At 44.2% G+C, this 26,560-nt stretch overlaps 1 protein-coding gene across 1 annotated transcript; it reads left to right on the top strand.

Annotated features, from left to right (window-relative positions):
* The first annotated feature begins 232 nt into the window (after nucleotides 1–232).
* ELOC (elongin C) lies at nucleotides 233–9,749 on the top strand. The gene is made up of 4 exons (XM_044293842.1): nucleotides 233–337; nucleotides 5,688–5,723; nucleotides 8,226–8,369; nucleotides 9,321–9,749. The coding sequence occupies exons 2-4, from the start codon at nucleotides 5,720–5,722 to the stop codon at nucleotides 9,509–9,511; spliced, it is 339 nt and encodes a 112-aa protein (XP_044149777.1). The 5' UTR covers nucleotides 233–337; nucleotides 5,688–5,719; the 3' UTR covers nucleotides 9,512–9,749.
* The last annotated feature ends 16,811 nt before the right edge of the window (nucleotides 9,750–26,560 follow it).

Below are 26,560 nucleotides of genomic sequence, written 5' to 3'. Positions count from 1 at the left end.
GGATTTTCTAAATGTCTGGAGGTTAGTAAACGTTCACCCTTAAATAATAACTGCTGGGTGCATGTACTTCTTGTGGGTGCTCTCCTCTGGTCCTGCGCCCATGTCACTGTATGTGTAGCTTGGAATACTATTTTGCAACCAGCTGTTCTGAGCAGTCTTTCTGCTGAGAACAAGCCAGCGTCACGGTCGGTTACCAGGGAAACGTTGTACATGACGTCATTTCCGTCCCATTTAGACACTACCTTTCCGTTTCCGCTGCGGGGGCCAGGCTTTCCGGAAGTGATTGTGCTGTCGCTAGGTGGGCCTCGAGCTTGTGGGGAGCAGGGTGCCCGTCCGGGTGAGTTGCTGTCGGCTTCCATGTAGCGCTGAGGGGTCGGCGCAGTGTTACAGCGGATGGGCTGTAGTTCTCGCCCGGATACCGGTCTTCTGCCCCTGTGTCCGTCCATGTGGCTGTAACAAGCCCCCGTTATTGTGATAGACATTGCAGGCAGGGGCTTCCCATTAACCCCCTTTTCGTTGGAGACCAGGGCGACGTCTATCCACGCCCTGGTGTCACCCAGCTTTCCTAAAGTCCTGATCAGTAGGGGGAGGAGGGGTCCTGGTTACATAGGCTGAGTGGTCGGGCAGGGCTCCGGGAGAACAGAGGGATTGTCCCTGTAATGGTGTCCACGGCCTGTTATCCTCTGTGCTGCAGAGAAGATGATGGGGGTCATTTATCTGGGGTTTCTTCCCGTTGTGGGATGCAGAGCTGCAATGCAAGTCAAGGGGGACGGATCCGTTCTTTATTGTGTCTGAGAAAACGGATCCGTCCCCATTGACTTGCATTGCAGCTCTGCATCCCACAACGGGAAGAAACCCCAGATAAATGACCCCCATCATCTTCTCTGCAGCACAGAGGATAACAGGCCGTGGACACCATTACAGGGACAATCCCTCTGTTCTCCCGGAGCCCTGCACGACAACTCAGCCTATCTATGTAGTCAGGACCCATCCTCCCCCAGTGGAGTTCATGACGGATCCGTCTCAGCTACTTTAAAGATAATACAATCGGATCATAACGGACGCAGACGGTTGTATTATCCGTAACAGAAGCGTCTCTCCCTGCCGGATCAGGCTAAAACACAAGTGTGAAGGTAGCCTTACAAAGTCCTACCTATTGGAGCTTAAAGGGGTTGTCCGGGTTCAGAGCTGAACCCAGACATCCCTCCATTTTACCCCCGGCAGCCCACCCCCTGACATGAGCATTGGAGCTGCAATGGTTTTTGGTCTGGCCGGCATTTGTGCCAGATCAGGCAGCTGGAGATCTGAACGCGGCCTAACGGCCAAGAATAGACCTGTACATTCTTGGTGTGGCCTTGAAAAGCGTACAGCAAAATTTGTTCCACTGCATGAACTGTGGTGTGGCCTCCCATTAAAAACAATGGAGACGGTTTCAGTGCAGATTCAGCCCCGTTTTGGCACCAAATCTGTTCTAAATCCTGCGCCCAAATCCTCTGTCTGAGGAGGCGCCCTTACAGGGGCCAATTATTGGGATCAACCATTTATACAAACATTTAGCCCCCATAATCAGCCTGACTATTGTACCGTGTTAATGTACGACCACATGGCGCTGCTGTGCTGCTTTTGATTACCATGTGGCTGGAGGGGCTTCAGCTGGCTCTAAACTGGTGACGCTTTGTTAATGGCTGTGCCGTATTGAAGGTGCAATGCAGACTCACTGAACAGTGCGGTCTCATTAGTTTAGCTAGAGCCGGCTGCGGTCCTTCTGGCTACATGGCACTCGAACGCAGCTTGGCCGTGACACTACTGCGCCATATGCTCGTATCCTAAGACCACCTGCAAACGTCACAGAATAGGCTACTTTCACACTGGCTTGCAGCATTTTGGTGTCCGTCTGACGAAACTCAACCAAACGGATCCGTTCTGACACACAATGTAAGTCAACGGGGACGGATCAGTTTTCACTGGCACAATAGAAAACGGATCCGTCCTCCATTGACTTTCAATGGTGTTCAAGACGGATCCGTCTTGGCTATGTTACAGATAATACAACCGGATCCGCACGGAAATTAGTGTGAATCTTATGTGCATTCACTTGCACTTGTGTCCAGGAGGCCTAAAGGTTGAAAACCGCAGTGTAACACGTTATCCGCAGTGTGTGCGCTTAGACCAGTCTCACGTCCACTTTGCTGATTTCTTGTTGTGCAGATTTTTTTAATCCGCAGCTTGTCAATTGTTTGGGTTTTGGAGCAGAAATGCAGGATTTTCTGATAGCATGTTTTTTGCGGGTCGGATGCGGACCCATTCAGTTCAGTGGGACCACAAAAGATGTGGAGAGCGCACCAAATGCTATCCGCATCCATATGTCTGTTCTGCGACCCGCAAAAAAAATAGAACATGTCCCTATTCTTGTCTGTTTTAAGGACATGGATAGGACAGTACTATACAGGTCCTTCTAAAAAAATTAGCATATTGTGAAAAAGTTCATTATTTTCTGTAATGTACTGATAAACATTAGACTTTCATATATTTTAGATTCATTACACACCAACTGAAGTAGTTCAAGCCTTTTATTGTTTTAATATTGATGATTTTGGCATACAGCTCATGAAAACCCAAATTTCCTATCTAAAAAAATTAGCATATTTCATCCGACCAATAAAAGAAAAGTGTTTTTAATACAAAAAAAGTCAACCTTCAAATAATTATGTTCAGTTATGCACTCAATACTTGGTCGAGAATCAGAAATGACTGCTTCAATGCGGCGTGGCATGGAGGCAATCAGCCTGTGGCACTGCTGAGGTGTTATGGAGGCCCAGGATGCTTCGATAGCGGCCTTAAGCTCATCCAGAGTGTTGGGTCTTGCGTCTCTCAACTTTCTCTTCCCAATATCCCACAGATTCTCTATGGGGTTCAGGTCAGGAGAGTTGGCAGGCCAATTGAGCACAGTAATACCATGGTCAGTAAACCATTTACCAGTGGTTTTGGCACTGTGAGCAGATGCCAGGTCGTGCTGAAAAATGAAATCTTCATCTCCATAAAGCTTTTCAGCAGATGGAAGCATGAAGTGCTCCAAAATCTCCTGATAGCTAGCTGCATTGACCCTGCCCTTAATAAAACACAGTGGACCAACACCAGCAGCTGACATGGCACCCCAGACCATCACTGACTGTGGGTACTTGACACTGGACTTCAGGCATTTTGGCATTTCCCTCTCCCCAGTCTTCCTCCAGACTCTGGCACCTTGATTTCCGAATGACATGCAAAATTTGCTTTCATCCGAAAAAAGAACTTTGGACCACTGAGCAACAGTCTAGTGCTGCTTCTCTGTAGCCCAGGTCAGGCGCTTCTGCCGCTGTTTCTGGGGAATGCGGCACCTGTAGCCCATTTCCTGCACACGCCTGTACACGGGGGCTCTGGATGTTTCTACTCCAGACTCAGTCCACTGCTTCCGCAGGTCCCCCAAGGTCTGGAATCGGTCCTTCTCCACAATCTTCCTCCGGGTCCGGTCACCTCTTCTCGTTGTGCAGCGTTTTCTGCCACACTTTTTCCTTCCCACAGACTTCCCACTGAGGTGCCTTGATGCAGCACTCTGGGAACAGCCTATTCGTTCAGAAATTTCTTTCTGTGTCTTACCCTCTTGCTTGAGGGTGTCAATGATGGCCTTCTGGACAGCAGTCAGGTCGGCAGTCTTACCCATGATTGCGGTTTTGAGTAATGAACCAGGCTGGGAGTTTTTAAAAGCCTCAGGAATCTTTTGCAGGTGTTTAGAGTTAATTAGTTGATTCAGATGATTAGGTTAATAGCTCGTTTAGAGAACCTTTTCATGATATGCTAATTTTTTGAGATAGGAATTTTGGGTTTTCATGAGCTGTATGCCAAAATCATCAATATTAAAACAATAAAAGGCTTGAACTACTTCAGTTGGTGTGTAATGAATCTAAAATATATGAAAGTCTAATGTTTATCAGTACATTACAGAAAATAATGAACTTTATCACAATATGCTAATTTTTCGAGAAGGACCTGTAGAGGGCAGGGTGATCCGTCCTACAAAATACGGAACACACCTGGACCATAGCCGTGTTTTTTCGGCTACAAAACGGCTACAGCTGTGTGCACGAGCCCTAAACTGCATCTGCGTACGCCTTGGGCCTAGTTCACACTTCAGTGCTTTGGTCAGTGATTTTTATCAATGACTGTGAGCCAAAACCAGGTGCAGTTTTCACCTGCATCACAACCGCGCTGTGTGGCAGCACCCTAAGGCCCCTTTCACACGAGCGAGTTTTCCGCGCGGGTGCAATGTGTGATGTGAAGGCATAGCACCCGCACTGAATCCTGACCCATTCATTTCAATGGGTCTGTGTACATGAAGTTTTTTTTTTCACGCATCAGTTCTGCGTTGCGTGAAAAATGCAGCATGTTCTATATTCAGCGTTTTTCATGCAGCCCTGGACCCATAGAAGTGAATGGGGCTCCAGTGGAAAACGCATTGCACGGAAAAAACTGAACGCAATTGCAGACCACGTTCACATCTCCAGCAACGTTTTTTGTCCGGCTGAAACCGAGCATTTATATCGGAGTGTAATAAAATGGTAAAATTACAGGTACATAAAAGATAAAATGCATAATCCACGGATGAGCGGTAGAGTTTGAAGCAATCCTTCATGCGCCAGCCAGGTGCAGTGATAATTTGTGCCCTTTCCTATACCCACATTCTTTTTGGGTCCCTCCCATCCCTGTTGTTTGGGGGGACTTCATCCAGCAAATGTTGCCCGGATACAACAATGGCGCCATCACTTCTAGAAGTTCTTGGGCCCGTCCTGGTTTTAAAAAATTAGGGCGTTGATCTTCACCTCTTGAAAATGAAGAAATTCTCCCGTCTGCCCTGCAGATCGAAATAACACATAAGCGTTATACAGTGCGGTCTGTACGAAGGGCATAGCCTGCCCGTTATACCGCACCTTATGCTTTAGGCCTCATGCACGCGACCATTGTTTTGGTCCACATCAGACCTGCAGTATTTACATCTTGGATGCGGACCCATTCACTTCAATGGGGCCGCAAAAGATGCGGACAGCACTCTGTGTGCTGTCCGCAAAAAAAAATATAACCTGTCCTATTCTTGTCCTTTTTGCAGACAAGAATAGGCAGTTATACTAAATGGCTGTCCGCGCAATTCCGCAAATTGCGGAACGCACACGGCCGCCATCTGTGTTTTGCGGACCACAAAACACACAACGGTCGTGTGCATGAGGCCTTATTCACACATAAGTGTTTGGTCAGTGATTTCCATCAGTGATTTTGAGCCAAAACCAGGTGCGGCTCTAAACACAGAACTGGTGCAGATCTTTGCCTTATACCTTATGTCTGTGTAGTATCCACTCCTGTTTTTTGGCTCACAATCACTGATGGAAATCACTGACTTGTGACATGCTGCCTCAGTCCCTCATCACTGAATGATTAGGAAGAGGAGAAGAGGAATGCAGGATTCTTTTCTCCCCGCTGGCAGTGCCATGGCGTATGGATGACTGGGACATTTATATTGGGCTGTGCAAAGTGTGATTATATACAGAATGTGGCCAGTAAGGGCTTCTACTGTACTACCCAAACCCTCAGTGATGGCACAAATGGGGAGTGCTTATTTAATTTAGAAACTAATTCTGCTTGTTTTTTTTTCCCTTTAGAAATCATTATCCAGAAAGACATCATCATCAGGATGGGTAGGTTCCATTTATTTATTTATTTTTAAGTATGCCATATAAATAATGTACAGTATTCTCTTCTCCATTGTATCCGCTTCCACTTTTTTGGACTTGGGCTTACACAGATATCACAGGGTCCCAAATATATTATGCCTTCACCCCATTCCACCCATGAGATTTCTACCAAACTTCTGATTTTTTTTTTTTTAGAAAGACGTGGAGGAAATTTTTTAAAAAAGTTGCGCTATGCCCCCTTCATTTTATTCAAATTCTATGTTTAAAAAAAGTAGTACAGGTTCTTTAAAAATTAGCACCTGACTTGCATCGATTATGGAATTTCCAATGCCGGGATTTTCTATTTTCCGATACTAGGCTGAGCTACTGTGCAGCCTAGTATCTCTTAGAGAACATGGCACGCGCCACCCTGGGCGCGCACGATGTTCTCCTCAGCACCACAGTCAAGAAGTAGAGCGTCCCTCCTTCCTTCCCCACTGTGACGTGGCTGCCACTGGCCACCAATGAGGAGATTTGAGCACTGAGATGGGGAAGGGCTGTCGCCACTGCACCACCAGTGAATATAATTTTACCCTAAATACAAATGTAGGCCTCAATAACAGGGCACATCGATCCGCCTAACTGCATCAATTAACCCCTCAGGTGCGGCAATTGGCGGGCAGCAGGGAGAGTGTGAAGTCCTATTCACCATAATAGAGCTCTATTGGGGTGAACAGAAAAAATAAATAAAATAAACACGCAATTTATTTATTGCGTTCCCAGCTTTAGAAGGAGGTGTGCTGTGCTTTATTTATTGCGTTCCCAGCTTTAGAAGGAGGTGTGCTGTGCTTTATTTATTGACGTTCCCAGCTTTAGAAGGAGGTGTGCTGTGCCGCTCTGGCGCACAACGACGAGGTAGGGAAATTTCACACCAGAGTTGGGGAGAAGGGACCACCTAATGGGAGATTTAACGGAACAAATGGACATCAGATCTCCCTACCCCCACACTGCCCAGGATGTTCGGTATAAGAGATCTCCCTGTCCACTGGTGCGCATGCGCGGTGTATCCCGACGAGAGTAGTTAGCCGCGCTTGCACACTGTCCCGTAATTTTTTCTTACCCTCTAACCGCTGCTGAGGCTCCCGGTGCATGCGCAGTGTCGGCCAGTCTCCAGCTGAGAGGTAAGGAGCAAGCGCATTAGGTGGCCCCTTCTCCCCAACTCTGGTGGGAAATTTCCTCACCCCCGTCGTTGTCCGCGGCGCGGTACACCTCCTTTCAAAGCTGGGAACGTCATGTCTGGTGCAGCCGCGTCACAACAGGAAGTGACGAGGGTAGGGAAATTTCACGGAACACCGGCTCCATGTGTCGCCCTCATTTCTGAACTCCTAACGGCTCATAATCACTTATTTAATGCGTAGCTCCAATTATAATCTCGAATACATAGTTCATCCTCAGATAAATCCCAGTTGATTGACACCAAAATGGGGTATGTGGCTTAACCCAGTTAGGAGATACAGCCCAAGATGTCTCCTCCATTACAGTAGTAATTCCTCTGCAGTAGTTAGCAGGTGGGACTTCCTGTAAGTGATACCATGTAAGGGAAACGGAAACCAGTTCAGTTCCCAGGCTGCCCAGCATGCGATCACATGAACGCACTCGACAGCCCAGCCAATAGCGTCAGGGGGGCTTCAAATGGGACATGGTGTAAATAAACCAGTCCAGCAAAATCTGCCTTCCAGAAACCACACAGCGCTCCTTTCCCTCTACGCCCTACCGTGTGCCCGTACAGTAGTTTATGACCACATATGGGGTGTTTCTGTAAACTACAGAATCGGGGCCATAAATATTGAGTTTTGTTACTGAAAAAAAAAGAAATTCTGACATTTTATCTCCATTTGCCATGAACTCTTGTGGAACACCTAAAGGGTTAACGACGTTTGTAAAATCACAAAAAAGATTTGCTTCTAAGCCTTGTAACATCCCCCCCCCCCCCCCCCAAAAAAAAATTGCATTCTCAAAATGATCCAAACATGAAGTAGACATATGGGGAATGTAAAATAACTATTTTTGGAGGTATTACTATGTATTATAGAAGTAGAGAAATTAAAACTTGGAAATTAGCAAATTTTTCTAAATTTTTTGGACTCCATTTAACCAGTGTCATGAAGTACAATATGTGAAATGGCCTGGATAAGTCAAAGCGTTTTTAAAGTTATTCACACATAAAGTGACACTGGTCAGATTTGCAAAAAATAGCCTGGTCCTTAAGGTGAAAATGAGCCCGGTCCATAAGGGGTTAAAAGCCTTATTGATTAAGAACTACAGATTTTGGTCAGGGGATTGCAATGTACACTAATGAAGGAAATGACATTCACTGTGTGTACCATAAATTTTGTAAAAATGAAATATTCAATACAGACATGTAGCATTTTTTACGTCAGAAAATCGCTGATCAGAGATCGGTTCATAAATGTCTCTGGGAATTCTCTGTGCTTGATAGTGATTTGCAGCAATGTGTCCTTCCAGATGGCGAAGAGAAGACATATGGCGGCTGTGAAGGGCCTGATGCTATGTACGTGAAGCTCATTTCCTCAGATGGCCACGAATTCATTGTGAAGCGGGAACATGCTTTGACATCTGGAACAATAAAAGCCATGTTGAGTGGTCCAGGTATGTGGGAGTTTTGTCTGCACTGAATATAATGGTTTTTTAATAAACTGATATCTGCCAATCTTTGAATTGAATGGGGTTATAGGGTTTTTTTTTTATTTTTATTTTTTTGCGCAAGAATAGCGCTGCAGACTGCAGTATTGTTACCATGAAAAAAATTTATGAAATCACCGATGGACTGTCTGTGCCAATATGAACAGACTGGGCGTTGGTTCCATTAAGATGGCATTACACCAGCAGATACAGTAAACCTTTTCTATGGGGTGTATTACAAGTCAGCTCTGGGTGCTCATATGCATTACGCAGTTTAAAGGGGTTATCCAGTAAAAGACTATGATGACCTATCCTCAGGATAGGTTATCAATATTACATAGGCGGGGATCCGAGTCCCGGCACTCCCGCCAATCAGTTGCTTTAGGGAGCCGGCATGCTCACCGGAGCTCTGGCGAGCGCTGTATACTCCCAGCAGCTTACCAAGCGCAGCGCCGTACATTGTGTAGTGGCTGTGCTTGGTATTGCAGCTCAGCCCCTTCACTTCAATGGGGTCGAGCTCCAACAAGGCCATGTGACCAATGTACGGTGACGTCACATGGCCTAGGAAGCGCAGTGCTCACAGAGCGCCCGTCCTCTTCTGACAGATAATCGGTGGGGGGGGGGGGGTCCTAAGTGTTGGACTCCCACCGGTCTCATATTGATACCTGAGGATGGGTCATCAATATTATTCCCCGGATAACCCCTTTAAGTCCTAGGCCAGTGGATTCTGCTTCACTTTGCATGTGCCAGGTGCCGCCAGAGCTGGTTTGTAATGACAGACTCTGGCCTACAGGCAACGTTGAACTGTGGGTCACTGTCGTCATTACACTGACTCGTCCTATATAAGATTACTACCAACGTTTACATAGAAATTTCCTGATTACATCCATATTCTTATTTTTATTTTATTTTTTACAGGGCAGTTTGCTGAAAATGAAACCAATGAAGTGAACTTTAGAGAGATCCCTTCTCACGTCCTGTCGAAAGTGTGCATGTATTTCACCTACAAAGTTCGTTACACAAACAGTTCCACGGAAATCCCAGAGTTCCCCATTGCACCCGAGATCGCCCTGGAGCTCCTGATGGCAGCAAACTTCCTTGATTGTTGAATAAAGTAAATTATGGGAAATTACTATGTTAATTTTTTTTTTTTTTAGTATTTAAATACCACCTCAATTTAGTAATTTTTTTTTTGGTCATTTTAGCATGCTTGCACTTTTTTTTTTTTCTGAGTGATGTATATTATGCAACAGTTTCCCCGTACTTTGCGAAGAACGGAAACCCTTTGCCTCTTCGCATACGTTTTTCCCCACATAGCAACATTAATAAACCAATACCAGAATTGGATATTGCTGTTTTCATGTTTGTGGCGTTTAAGGTTGTGTATGAGATTATATTCAGTACCATAAATTATAACAATATTAGATGTCGCCAAAGAGTTTCATGACTATATTAAAGATGCAGGCTGCGGCTGCTGCAGGACCTCTTCTTACTGGCTAAGGCTAATTGCACTCTCCATGTGACAGCTGTATTTCTCAGACCGCACACTGCTTCTCTGACCGGATCTCACAGCATCATGATGATTTGCCTGCTTGACCGTGGACCAAACACGCTGTAAAATTAGCCTTAGGGGAAGGTTCCTTTCCACAATTGGTTGATATGAAACTTCCTTACCCTTTTAATAAAGAATGATCTGTGGTCAGTTTCCTTTGATAAGTATTGTATGATTAACCCCTACCTGCCCCTTGCCTCAAGTTTGCATCATGGGAATATTGTAGGTGCTACAAACAGTGATGGTGTCCCATTCTAACAGCCAGGATACTCCGATCTGGGCCATTTAACCTTTTAGATGCAGCAGTCAGCTCTGACCACAGCATTTAAGTGGATAGATAGGGGCTCCCCCAGTTAACGCATTGCGCGCTCCTGCCCCAAGAAGATTGAGAGTGCCAAAGGGTTGCTGTGGCAGCCCCGGGGCCAAACCATGGCCATCAGGTATGTCACCTTATAGACCCTGCCATAGGTGTATGCTTTATACTTACATGTATAGTACACTGCAATACAGTAATATTGTAGTGTATTATAAAAGTGATTAAGAGATTATTTGGTCAAGTTCCCCAGTGACAGAAATATCTGTAATGGAAACACAGTATAAGTGCATGTCAGAAATATCCTGTGTATTTGCTGCAGAAATTTAAGTTTGACCCTCTGATTTCTGCCATACGTTTGCCTGTGGATTTAGCCTCACTCAACAAATTAATCTTTTTATTGTGAAAAAGTAGTTGAAAAAACATGTTATAAATTTGGTATCATCATAATCGTACTAACCTGCAGAATATAGTTATCATGCCAATTAAACTGCATGGCAAATGCTGTAAAAACTAAACTGGCACCCTCAACTTAACTCCTTAAGGACCGGGCTCATTTTCACCTTAAAGGACCAGGATTTTTTCCAGATCTGACCAGTGTCTCATCTTCAGTTTTCATACTTGCCTTCATCCTGGATTCAGCGGTGCTTGATTGACGTTTTCTCCCGGCCAGGCCGCGCTTGCGCAGAAGACTAAAGTTTTTCTCATGGCCGAGCCGCGCATTGTCTTGAACGCGGCTCTGTACTATACTGGCCAGGAAAAAGTCATCATGGCGCATGCGCGGTGGTGTGCACGTTCAGGACATTGTCCGGCCGGGAGAGAGTCCTCATACTTCTGCGCAAGCGCAGCCCGGTGGGATTCAACAGCAGAGGTGGCCGTAACCAGGGGAGACGAAAGACAACAATCAGGTAAGAGGGGCCTTATTTTCTCAAAAATGGTGGGAATTAGGTAATAAAATGTATTTAGAAAAATGATCACTGTCAAATCATTAAGAGATTTAAAGGGAGTCTGTCACCTCCATATGGCCATATGCAGTGCTTACATGGCTCTGTAGCACACCTATACAGGATTGTAACGGTACCTTTGTTCTTTAGACTTGCACCAGCAGGAAAAAAATGAAGTTTAATTCATATGCAAATGAGCACCCGCAAGTGCCCAGGGGCGGCGTTCAGTGTGTAGGTGCCCAGGCTGCTCTGCCTTCTTTTCACTTTACTCTTCCCCAGCCTCTTCCTTTGCCCGCCCTCCAAGTCTCTTGCCTCATTGATAGGGCAAAGGCAGAGGCTGGGGAGGAGTAAAGTGAAAAGAAGGCAGAGCGACCTGGGCACCTACACACTGTACTCCTCCCCTGGGCACTTGCGAGTGCTCATTTGCATATGAATTAAACTTCGTTTTTCCTGCCGGTGCAAGTCTAAAGAAAAGAACAAAGGTACCGTTACAATCATAGAAACATAGAATGTGTCAGCAGATAACAACCATTTGGCCCATCTAGTCTGCCCAATATACTAAATACTAAGAATAGCCCCTGGCCCTATCTTATATGAAGGATGGCCTGATGCCTATCCCATGCATGCTTAAACTCCTCCACTGTATTTGCAGCTACCACTTCTGCAGGAAGGCTATTCCATGCATCCACTACTCTCTCAGTAAAGTAATACTTCCTGATATTACTTTTAAACCTTTGCCCCTCTAATTTAAAACTATGTCCTCTTGTAGCAGTTTTTCTTCTTTTAAATATTCACTCCTCTTTTACCTTGTTGATTCCCTTTATGTATTTAAAAGTTTCTATCATATCCCCTCTGTCTCGTCTTTCTTCCAAGCTATACATGTTAAGGTCCTTTAATCTTTCCCGGTAAGTTTTATCCTGCAATCCATGTACCAGTTTAGTAGCTCTTCTCTGAACTCTCTCCAAAGTATCAATATCCTTCTGGAGATATGGTCTCCAGTACTGAGCACAATACTCCAAATGAGGTCTCACTAGTGCTCTGTAGAGCGGCATGAGCACCTCCCTCTTTCTACTGGTAATTCCTCTCCCTATACACCCAAGCATTCTGCTAGCATTTCCTGCTGCTCTATGACATTGTCTGCCTACCTTTAAGTCTTCTGAAATAATGATCCCTTTCCTCAGATACTGAGGTTAGGACTGTATCACTGATTGTATATTCTGCTCTTGGGTTTTTACGTCCCAGGTGCATTATCTTGCACTTATCAACATTAAATTTTAGTTGCCAGATTTTTGACCATTCCTCTAGTTTTCCTAAATCCTTTTCCATTTGGTGTATCCCTCCAGGAACATCAACCCTGTTACAAATCTTTGTCTCATCAGCAAAAAGACACACCTTACCATTGAGGCCTTCTGCAATTTTGCTGATAAAGATATTAAACAAATGGGTCCTAGAACAGATCCCTGAGGTACCCCACTGGTAACAAGACCTTGGTCTGAATATACTCCATTGACTACAACCCTCTGTTGTCTGTCCCTCAGCCACTGCCTAATCCATTCAACAATACGAGAGTCCACGCACAAAGACTGCAATTTATTGATAAGCCTTCTATGTGGGACAGTATCAAAAGCCTTACTAAAGTCTAGATAAGCAATGTCTACTGCACCTCCTCCATCTATTATTTTAGTCACCCAATCAAAAAAATCAATAAGATTAGTTTGACATGATCTCCCTGAAGTAAACCCATGCTGTTTTTCATCTTTCAATCCATGGGATTTTAGATGTTCCGCAATCCTCTCCTTAAGTATGGTTTCCATTAATTTTCCCAATATTGATGCCAGGCTTACTGGCCTATAGTTGCCCGATTCCTCCCTACTACCTTTCTTGTGAATGGGCACAACATTTGCTAATTTCCAATCTTCTGGGACGACTCCTGTTGCCAGTTATTGGTTAAATAAATCTGTTAATGGTTTTGCTAGTTCACCGCTGAGCTCTTTTAATAGCTTTGGGTGTATCCCATCAGGCCCCTGTGACTTATTTGTATTAATTTTAGACAGCTGACTTAGAACCTCTTCCTCTGTAAAGACACATGCATCAAAAGATTCATTAGTCTTCTTTCCTAAATGAGGTCCTTTTCCTTCATTTTCCTTCGTAAAGACTGAACAGAAGTATTTATTGAGGCAGTCAGCTAGTTCTTTATCTTCTTCCATATACCTTCCTTCTTTTGTTTTTAATTTGGTAATTCCTTGTTTTAGTTTCCTTTTTTCATTTATGTATCTGAAGAATGTCTTATCGCCTTTTTTCCCTGACTGAACTAATTTCTCTTCTGCCTGTGCTTTAGAAGCTCTTATAACTTGTTTGGTCTCTCTCTGCCTAATCTTATAAATTTGCCTGTCATCCTCGTTTTTTTTATTTTTTATAATTCCTAAATGCTATCTTTTTGTTTTTAATGATTTTGGCCACTTCTGCTGAGTACCACAGTGGTCTCTTCCTTTTTTTTGCTTTTACTGACAAGCCTAATGCAATTTTCTGTTGCCTTCAATAGTGCCACTTTTAAGTAGTCCCATTTCTCCTGGACTCCAATGAAACTGTTCCAGTCTGATAGGGACTTGTATACCACTGATCTAATTTTAGAAAAGTCTGTTTTTCTAAAATCTAAAACTTTTGTTTTTGTGTGGTGTGACTCAGTCACTGTACTTATAGTAAACCACACTGACTGGTGATCACTAGATCCCAAGCTTTCCCCTACAGTAATATCAGATACCAAATTCCCATTTGTGAATACTAAATCTAAAATGGCCTCCTTCTGGGTTGGCTCCTCCACTTGCTGTAGAGATAATCCCAGTAGGGAATTTAGAATATCTGTACTCCTGGCAGAACTAGCTATTTTGGTTTTCCAGTTTACATCTGGAAGATTGAAGTCTCCCATAATGATAACTTCCCCCTTCAATGTCATTTTAGCTATTTCCTCAACTAGTAGATCATCTAATTCTTTGACTTGGCTAGGTGGTCTATATATCACACCTACAGAAGTTACCTTATGATTATCAAGCTGCAAGGTAACCCAAACTGACTCTAAATTGTTCTCGCTAACTTGTATCAAATTAAATTTTATGCTATCTTTCACATACAGGGCCACCCCTCCCCCCTTCTTGCCTTCTCTGTCTTTCCTGTATAGAGAGAACCCTGGTATTGATATATCCTAGTCATTACTCCCCTTGAACCACGTCTCAGTAACAGCCACTACATCTATATTCTCAGATGCCATTATAGCCTCAAGTTCATTGATCTTATTCCCTAGACTGCGAGCATTTGTAGACAAGACTCTCAGCTTGTCATTTCTTAATCTTTGTGCTACTGGCCTCTTCTGGCATTGTCCCGGGGGGGCAGTCGGACTGCTGGATTATCAATCTTTTACCCCCCCCTTTCCTAGTTTAAATGCTCCTTAGCAAATACTTGGAACTGTTCACCGAGGACATTCGTTCCCTTGAGAGAAAGATGCAAACCATCTTTCTTGTACAGTTCTTTTCCATTCCAACAAAAGCTAACATGAGACACAAAGCCAAACCATTGGTTCAGACACCATTCACCAAGCCATACATTGAATTCCTTAATGTGCATCTTCCTGTCATGCTGAAGGTTATGCACAGGCAAACTGCAGAGAATGAAACAGTTGATGCAACCTCCCGTGTATCATTTCCAAGTGTGTAAAAGGCTTCTTTCACCTTTGAAACCTCATTGCAAGCCAGATCGTTTGTGCCAAGATGGAGAATAACATCCACTTTCCTTTCCTAACAATATTAAGGATCGGTCGTCTATCCCTGCTAGCAGTAGCACCAGGGAGACATCTCACAACACCATTCTCCTCAAACTTAACACCTCTTATGATGGAATTGCCCACAGCTGCTTACTATCAATCCTCACCTTCTCCTTTTTGTCTTTGGCTGCAGTCTTACATACTTTAGGCATGGGAGATGATTGTTTCTCACCCACTGTGCTTCAGCCATCCTCCATGTTGCTCTTGCACTCTGAAAGTGCTGCAAATGAATTATGGAGAGCCACAGACTATGGGACGTGCCTTCTATCCACAACTCTGTCTACCAGAACCTACAGTAACCCATCTTCCATTTCTAGGGGGCCTCTGTGGCAGTGGCATTGCAATGTTCTCAGCCTGAGTTTGTTTAGTGGTTAATTTAAAAATCTCATATTTCAAAAAGGTAATTTCCTGCTGCATTATGGAGAGCTGTCTACAGATCAGACAGTATCCAAACCTCTGAAGAGTGGAACCTGAAATAAAAGCACAACAACACATCCTATATAGGTGTGCTACAGAGCCATGCAAGCACTGTATATGGCCATATGGAGGTGACAGACTCCCTTTAACAGTGATCATTGTGATGGGAATACCCCTTTAAGGACCATGCAATTTTTTGCAAATCTGACCAGTGTCACTTTATTAATGTGGTGATCACTTTAAAACGCTTTGACTTATCCAGCCCATTCTGAGATTGTTTTTTCATCACATATTGTAGTTCATGACACTGGTAAAATGGAGTTAAAAAAAAATGCATTTTTATTTATAAAAAAAAATACTAAATTTGCCAAAAATGTGGAAAAATTAGCAAATTTCCAAGTTTCAATTTCTCTACTTCTATAATACATAGTAATACCTGCAAAAATTGTTATTACTTTACATTCCCTGTATGTCTACTTCATGTTTGGATCATTTTGGGAATGACATTTTATTTTTTGGGGATGTTACAAGGCTTAGAAGTTTAAAAGCAAATCTTGAAATTTTTCAGAAATTTTCAAAAAACCACTTTTCAAGGACCAGTTCAGGTCTGAAGTCACTTTGTGAGGCTTACATAATAGAAACCACCCCTCAAGGTATTCAAAACAGTTTTTTTAAACTTTGTTAACCCTTTAGGTGTTCCACAAGAATTAATGAAAAATAGAGATACAATTTCTAAATTTCACTTTTTTGGCAGATTTTTCTATTTTAATAATTTTTTTTCCAGTTACAAAGCAAGGGTTAACAGCTAAACAAAACTCAATATTTATGGCTCTGATTTTGTAGTTTACAGAAACACCCCATATGTGGTCGTAAACCGCTGTACGGGCACACGGCAGGGTGCGGAAAGAAAAGGAATGCCATACGGTTTTTGGAAGGCAGATTTTGCTGGACTGTTTTTTTTTGACACCCTGTCCCATTTGAAGCCCCCTGATGCACCCCTAGAGTAGAAACTCCCAAAAAATGACCCCATTTTAGAAACTACGGGATAGGGTGGCAGTTTTGTTGGTACTATTTTAGGGTACATATGATTTTTGGTTGCTCTATATTACACTTTTTGTGAGGTGAGGCAAGGTAACAAGAATTTGCTGTTTTTATTTTTTGTTATTTACAACATTCATCTAACAGGTTAGATCATGTGGTATTTTTATAGACCAGGTTGTCACGGACGCAGCGATACCTAATATTTATAGATTTTTTTTATTTATGTACATTTTACACAATGATTTCATTTTTGAAACAAAAAAAAATCATGTTTTAGTGTTTCTATAGTCTGAGAGCCATAGTTTTTTCAGTTTTTGGGCGATTATCTTGGGTAGGGTATGATTTTTGCGGGATGAGATAACTGTTTGACACTTTTTTGGGGTGTGTGTGACTTTTTGATCGCTTGCTATTACACTTTTTGTGATGTAAGGTGACAAAAAATTGTTTATTTAGCACAGTTTTTATTTTTTACGGTGTTCGTCTGAGGAGTTGGGTCATGTGATATTTTTATAGAGCCGGTCTATACGGACACGGCGATACCTAATATGTATACTTTTTATTTTATTTTATTTATGCAAGTTTTACACAATGACCGCTTTTTTAAAACAATAAAATTATGTTTTAGTGTCTCCTAAGGCTACTTTCACACTAGCGTTCGAGCGGATCCGTTCTGAACGGATCCGCTCATATTAATGCAGACGGTGGCTCCGTTCAGAACGGATCCGTCTGCATTATAACTTAGAAAAATTTCTAAGTGTGAAAGTAGCCTGAGCGGATCCGTTCAGACTTTACATTGAAAGTCAATGGAGGACGGATCCGCTTGAAGATTGAGCCATATGGTGTCATCTTCAAGCGGATCCGTCCCCATTGACTTCCATTATAAGTCGGAACAGATCCGCTCGCCTCCGCACGGCCAGGCGGACACCCGAACGCTGCTTGCAGCGTTCAGGTGTCCACTCACTGAGCGGAGCGGAGGCTGAGCGCTGGCAGACGGATGCATTCTCAGTGGATCTGCCTCCACTGAGAATGCATTAGGGCCAGACGGCTGCGTTCAGGGCCGCTTGTGAGCCCCTTCAAACGGAGCTCACGAGCGGACACCTGAACGCAGGTGTGAAAGTAGCCTAATTCTGAGCCATAGTTTTTTTATTTTTTGGGCGATTGTCTCAGGTAGGAGCACATTTTTTGCGGCATGAGGTGACTGTTAGATTGGTACTATTTTGGTGGGCATACCCTTTTTTTAATCACTTGCTGTTGTACTTTTTGTGATGTAAGGTGACAAAAAAAGGTTTATTTAGCACAGTTTTTATTTTTTATGGTGTTCATCTGAGGGGTTAGGTCATGTGATACAGTCCTGATCAAAAGTTTAAGACCACTTGAAAAATGGTAAAAAATCATATTTAGCATCGCTGGATCTTAACAAGGTTCCAAGTAGAGCTTCAACATGCAACAAGAAGAAATGAGAGTGAGACAAAACATTTTTTAAGCATTCAATTTAATGAAAACAAATAAACTGAAACAGGCTGTTTTTCAGCTGATCAAAAGTTTAGGACCACATGCCTTTAAAATGCCAAATCTGTGCGAAGATGTGGATTCATTGTCATTTTCTGTCAGGTAGTCACACGTTGTGATGGCAAAGGCAAAAAAACTCTCCCTTTTTGAACGTGGTTTAATTTTTTGTTGATGACATTTTTTGGGGTCTTTTTTGTTCCATAACCCTCCGGATCATTTAAGAAATTCCAAATGACTGTCTTACTGCGTCCCACCTCAGCAGCGATGGCGCGCTGTGAGAGATCCTGCTTATGTAGTTTAACAACCCGACCACGTTCAAAAAGGGAGATTTTTTTTTTGCCTTTTGCCTTTGCCATCACAATGTGTGACTACCTGACAGAAAATGACAATGAATCCACATCTTTGCACAGATTTGGCCTTTTAAAGGCATGTGGTCCTAAACTTTTGATCAGCTGAAAAACAGCTGTTGTTTTCATTAAATTGAATGCTCAAAAAATGTTTTGTCTCACTCCCATTTCTTCTTGTTGCATGTTGAAGCTCTACTTGGAACCTTGTTAAGATCCAGCCATGCTAAATATGATTTTTTGCCATTTTTTAAGTGGTCTTAAACTTTTGATCAGGACTGTATGTTTATAGAGAAGGTCGATACGGACGTGGTGATACCTAATATGTCAACTTTTTTTTAAACTTTATTTGGGGAAAATGTAATGACCGGCGTCACGCAAAGGTAGGGAAAAGGGAAGGCCCTGCCCAAGGGAGAGGGAAAGGTGGTGACCCCTGACTCACCTTGCGGCTGGCACCTGACTGCCCTGACATCCCTAGATGGGTTCCTCACCCGTACGCCGATCACGTACCTAAACCCTGGCTTTCCCTAAGATGAGCCCTAGGTAGTGAACGGGGCGGTGGGATCACTAGCCCGCACCACTGACACTAAAAGGAAAACACCAAGGAGAGGACAGACAAATACAGACAAATATATAATCCCAGGTGGGCGACAACAGCAGACCACAAAAGCCCAACAACAACCAGGGAACGCAGCAACACAGCTCCAGCGGGTCAGTATAGAAGTCCAGACAGGAAGCTCTATCTCTGGCAACCAGAGAAGTGTGAGAGGGGAATATAAGGAGGTTGGGAGTGCTGGACAAGGAACAGCTGAGCAGAAGGAGCTACGGATCCCTGAGTGAGCCAAAAAGGGTTGCAAAGCAAACCCAGAAAGCTACCATAAAGAAACAGCCCTATCTTTCTACATAGAGCGCACAGCCAACCGCTGCGACTTCCTGACCCCGGGTATAACGGAGTCAGGCGTGGTTCTTGACACCCTCGTGACAGAAAATTACGTTTTTGTTTATTTTTACTTGAAACTTTAAAAAATTTGGGGGCAAAACTTTATTTTTTCAACTTTTTTTTTTCACTTTATTTTTTGTCCCACTTTGGGACTTCAACTTTTGGGGGTCTAATCCCCTTTACAATGCATTCCAATACTTCTGTATTGAAATGCATTGGCTGTATGAGTAATACAGTGTGTATTACACATACAGCTTCCTGCCTGTTTGATCCAGGGGGCTGGATCTCACAGGCTCATCACAGGAAGGCAGCGCCGATGCCTAGGATGGCATCGCGCTGCCTTCCATGCCATCTGGTCCCCCCTACAGCCCCACGGGGACCCGATGGCACCGCCACAACCTGTTAAAACCTGCAAACCCCAGATCTGAATTGACCTGCGGTTTGCGTTGATCGCCGACACGATCAACGCGCATTGACCCAAGGTGCCTGCTCAATGATTTGAGCAGGCACCTTGTTCCGATCACCGCCGCCCATGTGTCCTTAAGTACCGGGACATCATGCCGTACCGGTACGTCGTGTCCGGAAGAGGTTAAAGGGAATCTGTCACCTCTACTATGCTACCTTCAATGAGCGTTTCTAAATGTTCATTGTGTTACCCTAAACATATAAATTACACACCTAATTTCATTTGCAGACAAATTCAATAAGTTTTATGCATTTTTGTACTTCCCGTCTTTTATGCAAATTAACATGAGTCATATCTTACTTGTGTGACCCGAGAAGAGTCATATTTTCAAGCTCTGACTCATCTCAGGTTAATTTGCATATGTATAAAATCGTTTTTTTTACACAATAAAAGCACACAGAGCTATGGGCACTGGGTATTGCAGATGTGCTAGCATGTGCGAGCATCTAGCAACCCATGTCCTCAGCTCTATACCCAAAATCCAGGTGACAGGTTCCCTTTAAAGGGATTGTATCACTTCAGCAGTCATGTAGAGAAAATAATACAAGGCACTTACTAATGTATTGTGATTGTCCATGTTGCTTCCTTTGCTGGCTGGATTAATTTTTCCATCACATTATACACTCGTTTCCATGGTTACAACCAACCTGCAATCAATCATCGATGGCCAGGTTTGCACACTATAGCAAAAAGTGCCAGGCTCTCTAATCCCAGGACCGTGGGAGCTCAAATAGGCTGGTGCTTTTTTTGTATAGTGTTCAAGCGCGGCCACCACTGTAACCATGGAAATGAGCAGAGTATTCTGTGTTGGAAAAATGAATCCAGTCAGCAAAGGAAGCAATATGGATAATCACTATACATTAGTAAGTGGCTTGTATTAACTTTCTCTACATAATAAATGATATTTGCTGAAGTTAAACAACCCTTTTAGTATTTGGTTGCACACCCTTTGGAAGAAATAAGTGAAATCAATTGCTTCCTATAACCATCAACAAGCTTCTTACCCCACTCAATAGGAATTTTGGACCACTCATTTAACAAACTTCTCCAGGTCTCATATTTGAAGGGTGCCTTATTCCCAACAGCAATTTTAGGATCTCTCCATAGGTGTTCTATGTCCCATTGATGGCCACTTCTGAACTCTCCAGCACTTTGTTCCCATATATTTCTGGGTGCTTCTTGGAGTACACTGACGAGCAAAAGGGTAAAAAATGTTTTGGACTTTTGACTTTCAGGCTCCATATCTCACCATCCACTACAGCTTTGAAGATGAGACTACCTTCATTTTATAGACAATCATCTTGGATATGTCATACATAAATTGTACTTGCAACTTTTAGCATATGATAAGTTATGCAGATTCTTGTCATGTAACTGCATTGTTACTGTTTTGCTCCTGGTGGTGGAACAATCTTTTTCTTCTTGTATAACTACAGTGTGTTTTTAGGTTGATTTCCAAACTAAAGGTCACTGGTTCGAATCCAGGAGCAGCCATGAAGATTGTTTTCTAAGAAAAGAGAAACGGCATAATTCAGCTCATTGATAGCAGTATCTCGGCCAAGGGAGTTGCCAAACTACATCATGTGAGTGCCATGACAGTTGGAAGAATACAAAATGAAGTCCGCCCATCCATTCCAAAGCCAAGAAGTGGGCATCCAGGCAAAATATCGGAGTCAACAAGTTGGCTCATCACAAGGTCTATCAGTTCTGCTGCAACAAACACTGGTCACACTCTGGATCTTATCTTTACCCGCCTCTGCTCCCTATCTAACCTTTCTAATTTGCCTCCCCCCCTATCCGACCACAACCTACTTACCTACTTGTCTCTTCTGCTGCTTCCCTGGTCCACACACTAGCACCCCCCCCCCCCCCCCAGGAACCTTAAACATCTCGACTTTCACTTGCTTGAGTCTTCTGCCACTCTATAATTTGTTCCTCAAAAAGCCTTCATTTGACCCATCTTCTTTGTCCAGTTATTGCCCCATATCCCTTCTTCCATATGCTTTAAAGCTACTTGAGCAACATCTCCACTTTCAACTGTCCTCTCACCTCTCCTCCTGCTCCCTCTTTGACCGCCTACAATCTGCCTTCCGACCCCACCACTCAACTGAGACTGCCCTTACCAAAGTCACCAATGACCTACTAATGGCCAAAACCAAAAAACATGATTTTGTCCTCCTCCTTTGACACTGTCGACCAACTCTCTTCTGTTACAAACTCTCTCTCATCTCTTGGTATCACATCATACCTCACAGAGCGGACATTTAGCGTCTCCAACTCTCACACCACCTCCTCGTCTCATTCCCTCTCTGTTGGTGTCCTGCAAGGCTCTGTCCTAGGACCCCTGCTCTTTTCTATCTACACTTTTGGCCTCGGAAAGCTAATAGAGTCCCGTGGCTTTTGGTATTACTTTTATGCTGACAACACACAAATCTACCTCTCTGGTGCAGCCATCAGCACCCTACTATCCAAAATCCCCCAATGCCTATCTTCCATATCCTCCTTCTTCTCCTCTCGCTTTCTAAAACTTAACATGGATAAAAAAGAGTTCATCATCTTTCTTTCCCCCATCTTGCTAACCCCCCCCCCCCCCCCCCCTCCCCAACAGACCTATCTATCACAATCAATGGCTGCACACTCTCCCCGGTCAACCAAGTCCGTTGCCTTGGAGTGACCTTGGATTCTGCCCTCTCCTTCCGACCACACATCCCAAAAACATCTCCCGCATCTGCGCTTTCTTCAACTTTGAGTTTGCGAAACTGATTGTACAAGCCCTCATCCTCTTGCGCGTAGACTAATGCAACATTCTCCTCTGTGGCCTTCCATCTTGCACTCATCCAATCTATCCTCAACTCTGCACGACTGATCCACCTCTCACCCTGTTACTCCTCTGCTTCTCCCCTTTGCCAATCCTTTCACTGGCTCCCCATTGCACAGCGAATTCAGTTCAAAATACTAACAAATACATACAAGGCCGTCTACAGCCTGTCCCCTTCCTACATCTCTGAGCTACTTTCCCGATACATCCCCACACGCAATCTCCGATCCTCACAAGACCTCCTTCTCTCCTCTTATTGCCTCTTCACACAATCGCCTCCATTCTTATTGAATGAGCATAACATGCTTGAAACAAAGCTGTTTACCAACAATTTTGTCTGGCCCATTTTTGGAGTTTTGTGTGGAATTATGTCCAATTTGCATTTTTTTTTTTTTTTTCTATGTTCCAATACACACATAGGAAATAAACATGTATAGCAAAACGTGTAATTGCAGTCATTTTCTGGGAGAAATACTGGGAGAAACTTTCAGGGGTGCCAACACTTTTGGCTGTATATATATATATATATAACAATATGTCTTCTGCAGCTTATATATACACTGGCTTAACAAAAAACAAGTAGTCAAAATAAATGTTATATGTAATATATGAATGTAATGATGATATGTTAGTGATTACAATATTAGAAAAAAAAAGTTTACAACTGTACAATTGAAAGAAGGCTCTAGTGCCCTGGGCCGCCTCTGGCCTGGATACAAAAGGTAACAAACGCTATATATACCAGGACACTGCTTCATGCACAAAGACACATGCAAACATGGGTGTCACGGTGGGGAGTGGGGAAAACCCCCCACTGTACCGGGGGATAAGGAAAGGAACTAGGCCTGAACACAAGGATAAGGGAGCAGGTCACCTCCTAATGCATCCCTATACCTAGCCCTAACTCCTCACCGTATGAGCGGACCTGAATGGTAGGACGGCTCATACCCTGGATACCTAAGGCCCTGAGTCGCCCTGAGAATCCCTTACAAAGGAGCTGAGAGGCGCCCTGTTCTTCCAGGACACGGAAGAACAGGAGTCTCAAAAGGCCTACAAGCAGCGAAAGGAAAAGACCATATGCAGCAAGAGAATTGGCAGGTAAGAAAAATAGACAACACACTTACCTGCCACTGCCACCACGACTGGAACCCGTGAATACGTATCGGAGCCCTAACACCAAACAGGACACCATACCAGCAACTCACACAGGTATCCAGCACACCAGACTCCTCTAGGACCCCCATGCCGCAAGGTGCATGGCAGCCCCAGGCAGCACTGCATACAGGCTAGTGGTTCAATAACAACACACCAAATCATAACCTGTCACCGCCACTTCTGTGAGAAGGTCTGTTAGATGTTCTTTTCTTCTCTACCTGCTTGAAGTTCTTTGTTTTGGTTTCACTTTGTCATCTCCTTTCCTTCTCCCAGATGTCACCTATTTACACTAATTGTCTCCCTTTATATTCCCTCCCATACTGCCTCACTTTGCGGTTTATACTTCTTTCTGGATTGTGTTCACTGCTGGAGGATGCTTCCTCAGATAAGTCTGTTTCCTTTATTTGTGTTTCCTTGCTGGCTTGATTCTAGGTGACCCTGACTCCGTCCGTATTAAGTGCAGGGAGCTAGTGGTCATGTCCCCTCACTATTATAGGGTTTCCAGGTGTCACATAGTATGAGGTACGTGGACATGCAATCGTCTACCATAAAGACCATTGCATGGGCATAGCACTCAGGGAGAGCTCTAGGGGTTTTATAGGGCTCACCCATATGCTTCTTAGTTTGGGATCAAGCCAGTCGGATGTTTATTTATAAGTTTCAGCTTTCTGCAACACCATCCGTGACATTATAAACCGCCATAACCGTCTTAAGCATGGATCCGGTTTCAGCCTTGATTGACCGCATGCAGGGTCTTTCGCTGGAGGTAGCAGATCTCCGTAAAACTGTGTCTCAGTTTCAGGTGACTGGTTCTGCTGGCGTTCATGGAGTTTGTTCCGAGTCTAAGCTCCCGCTTCCGGATACGTTCTCCGGGGGTAGTGAGAATTTTGTGGGGGGTTCAGTCAGCACAGCCCTGTATGCAGGTGCACATTGCTATGGTGAAATACAGATACAAACGCAAAAACACAAATGCAATCGCACTCTGCAACCAGCACTCTGCCCTGCCTCTATGCTGGATGAATGAGGCATTGGTGTACATTTTGGCCAAAGCGTAATAAGCCACTCACCACGTCAAGGTCGCCTCCATGAGTGGTCCCTAACACTAGTTCCTACCTGTTATGGGCCATGACAGCCACACAAAGTCCAGGGAGCGCAGGTGTTATTGCATTTGTGTTTTTGCGTTTGTATGTGTATTTCGCCATAGCATACAGGGCTGTGCTGACTGAACCCCCCACATTTTTCTCTTTGTAGTATATATTGGAGGCGTGGCAATCTCCATGCAGTCATGCACACCCATCGGAGCACCCAGGAATTTTGTCTAGGGGGGGTCCGAAAGGCAAAAAAATGTGGCATGTGTAGTGTGCTGTGCTAATTAAATTTGCGTGTTGCGCTGATTCTTTTATTTGTCGATTGTAAAAGCTCTGCAGGAAAAGAACAATGCGGCGCGCAAACGCAATTTTTTTGGGCCCCGCCAATTATTAAAAGCCCCTCCTACATATAATAGGCCACTCCCAACAAACACTGTACAGCTGACATTCTATAGTTGAGGCCTGTCTCTACACATCATACTGAGAGGGGGGGGGTCTGTCCTGGCTGCACTGCCTGCTTCACATCATACAATAGACAGCCGTCTGCAGCCAGGAAGCTCCTCCTCCGCTCTCCTCCCTCTCCCGATCCTGCTCAAGGCCTGTGGTTCCCCCCACCATCTGCCTGCTGCCCCCTTTGGCTGTCCTCACACAGCTCTGAATCCTCCTTCTGCAAATGGCAGGGGAGGAGCCGGAGCATCTTCTCTCCTACATAGCGCCCCCTACCTCTTACATCCAGTGATGTCACCTTTGTTGTAGACGTTCTCTTTCCTCATCTTCTCCATTCAGACCAGACCGCCATGATGATTTTTCAGCCATCTCCCGTCTCTGCAGAGATTAACAAACAGACATTAGTTTCCCACATTTCCATCATCTTCACATCTTCTGAACACCCTTTCCTGCCACCCCCAATACTGTGCCCGCTGTGCCCCCAATACTATACTGCTGAAACAGTCCCCCTGGAAATACTACTACCACACAGATAGTGCCCGCTGTGCCCCCAATACTATACTGCAGAAACAGTCCCCCTGGAAATACTGCTACCACACAGATAGTGCCCCAATACTGTGCCCGCTGTGCCCCCAATACTATACTGCAGAAACAGCCCCCCTGGAAATACTGCTACCACGCAGATAGTGCCCCCTTCAACAATTATTGGCACACAGTGCTCTAAAAAAATAACTGTGCCCAGACACTAATAGTATAAAATAATGTCCCCCAAAAATGATTGTACCCCCGCTTAGTACCCGCTGTTGAGCTAATGTCCCCATAATGTATGCCAGTATAAAATACCCCTATAGTGCCCCAGTAAATGCCCTCATAGTGCTCCTCTCCCCTTCCCCATAGTGTCGCCCATAATATGCCAGTAAAAAATGCCCCTTCTAAGTGCCACCATATGCCACAATAGTGCTCCTTTCCCCCATAGTGCCTACCATAATGTGCCAGTAAAAAAAATGCCCCCTTAGTGCCACCAGATGCAATAATGCCCCCATAATGTGCCAATAAGAATAAAGAACCCTTTAGAGCCCCCACTTCCCCTTAGTGCCCCCAAATAATGCCCCTATAGTGCCACCAGATGCCCCATAGTGCCATTCTCCCCTATAGTGCCCCCCATAATGTTTAAAAAAAAAAAAAAAGCCCCTTTAGAGCCCCCATAGTGCTCCTCTCCCCCATGGTGCCCCCAAAATAATGCCCCCATGGTGCCCCCAAAATAATGCCCCCATAGTGCCGTTCTCCCCTTTAGTGCCCCCCATAGTGCC

The sequence above is a fragment of the Bufo gargarizans genome, chromosome 5, assembly GCF_014858855.1.
Source record: "Bufo gargarizans isolate SCDJY-AF-19 chromosome 5, ASM1485885v1, whole genome shotgun sequence".
NCBI classification, from domain to species: Eukaryota; Metazoa; Chordata; class Amphibia; order Anura; family Bufonidae; genus Bufo; species Bufo gargarizans.
This window is presented reverse-complemented; position numbering and strand designations above follow the sequence as displayed.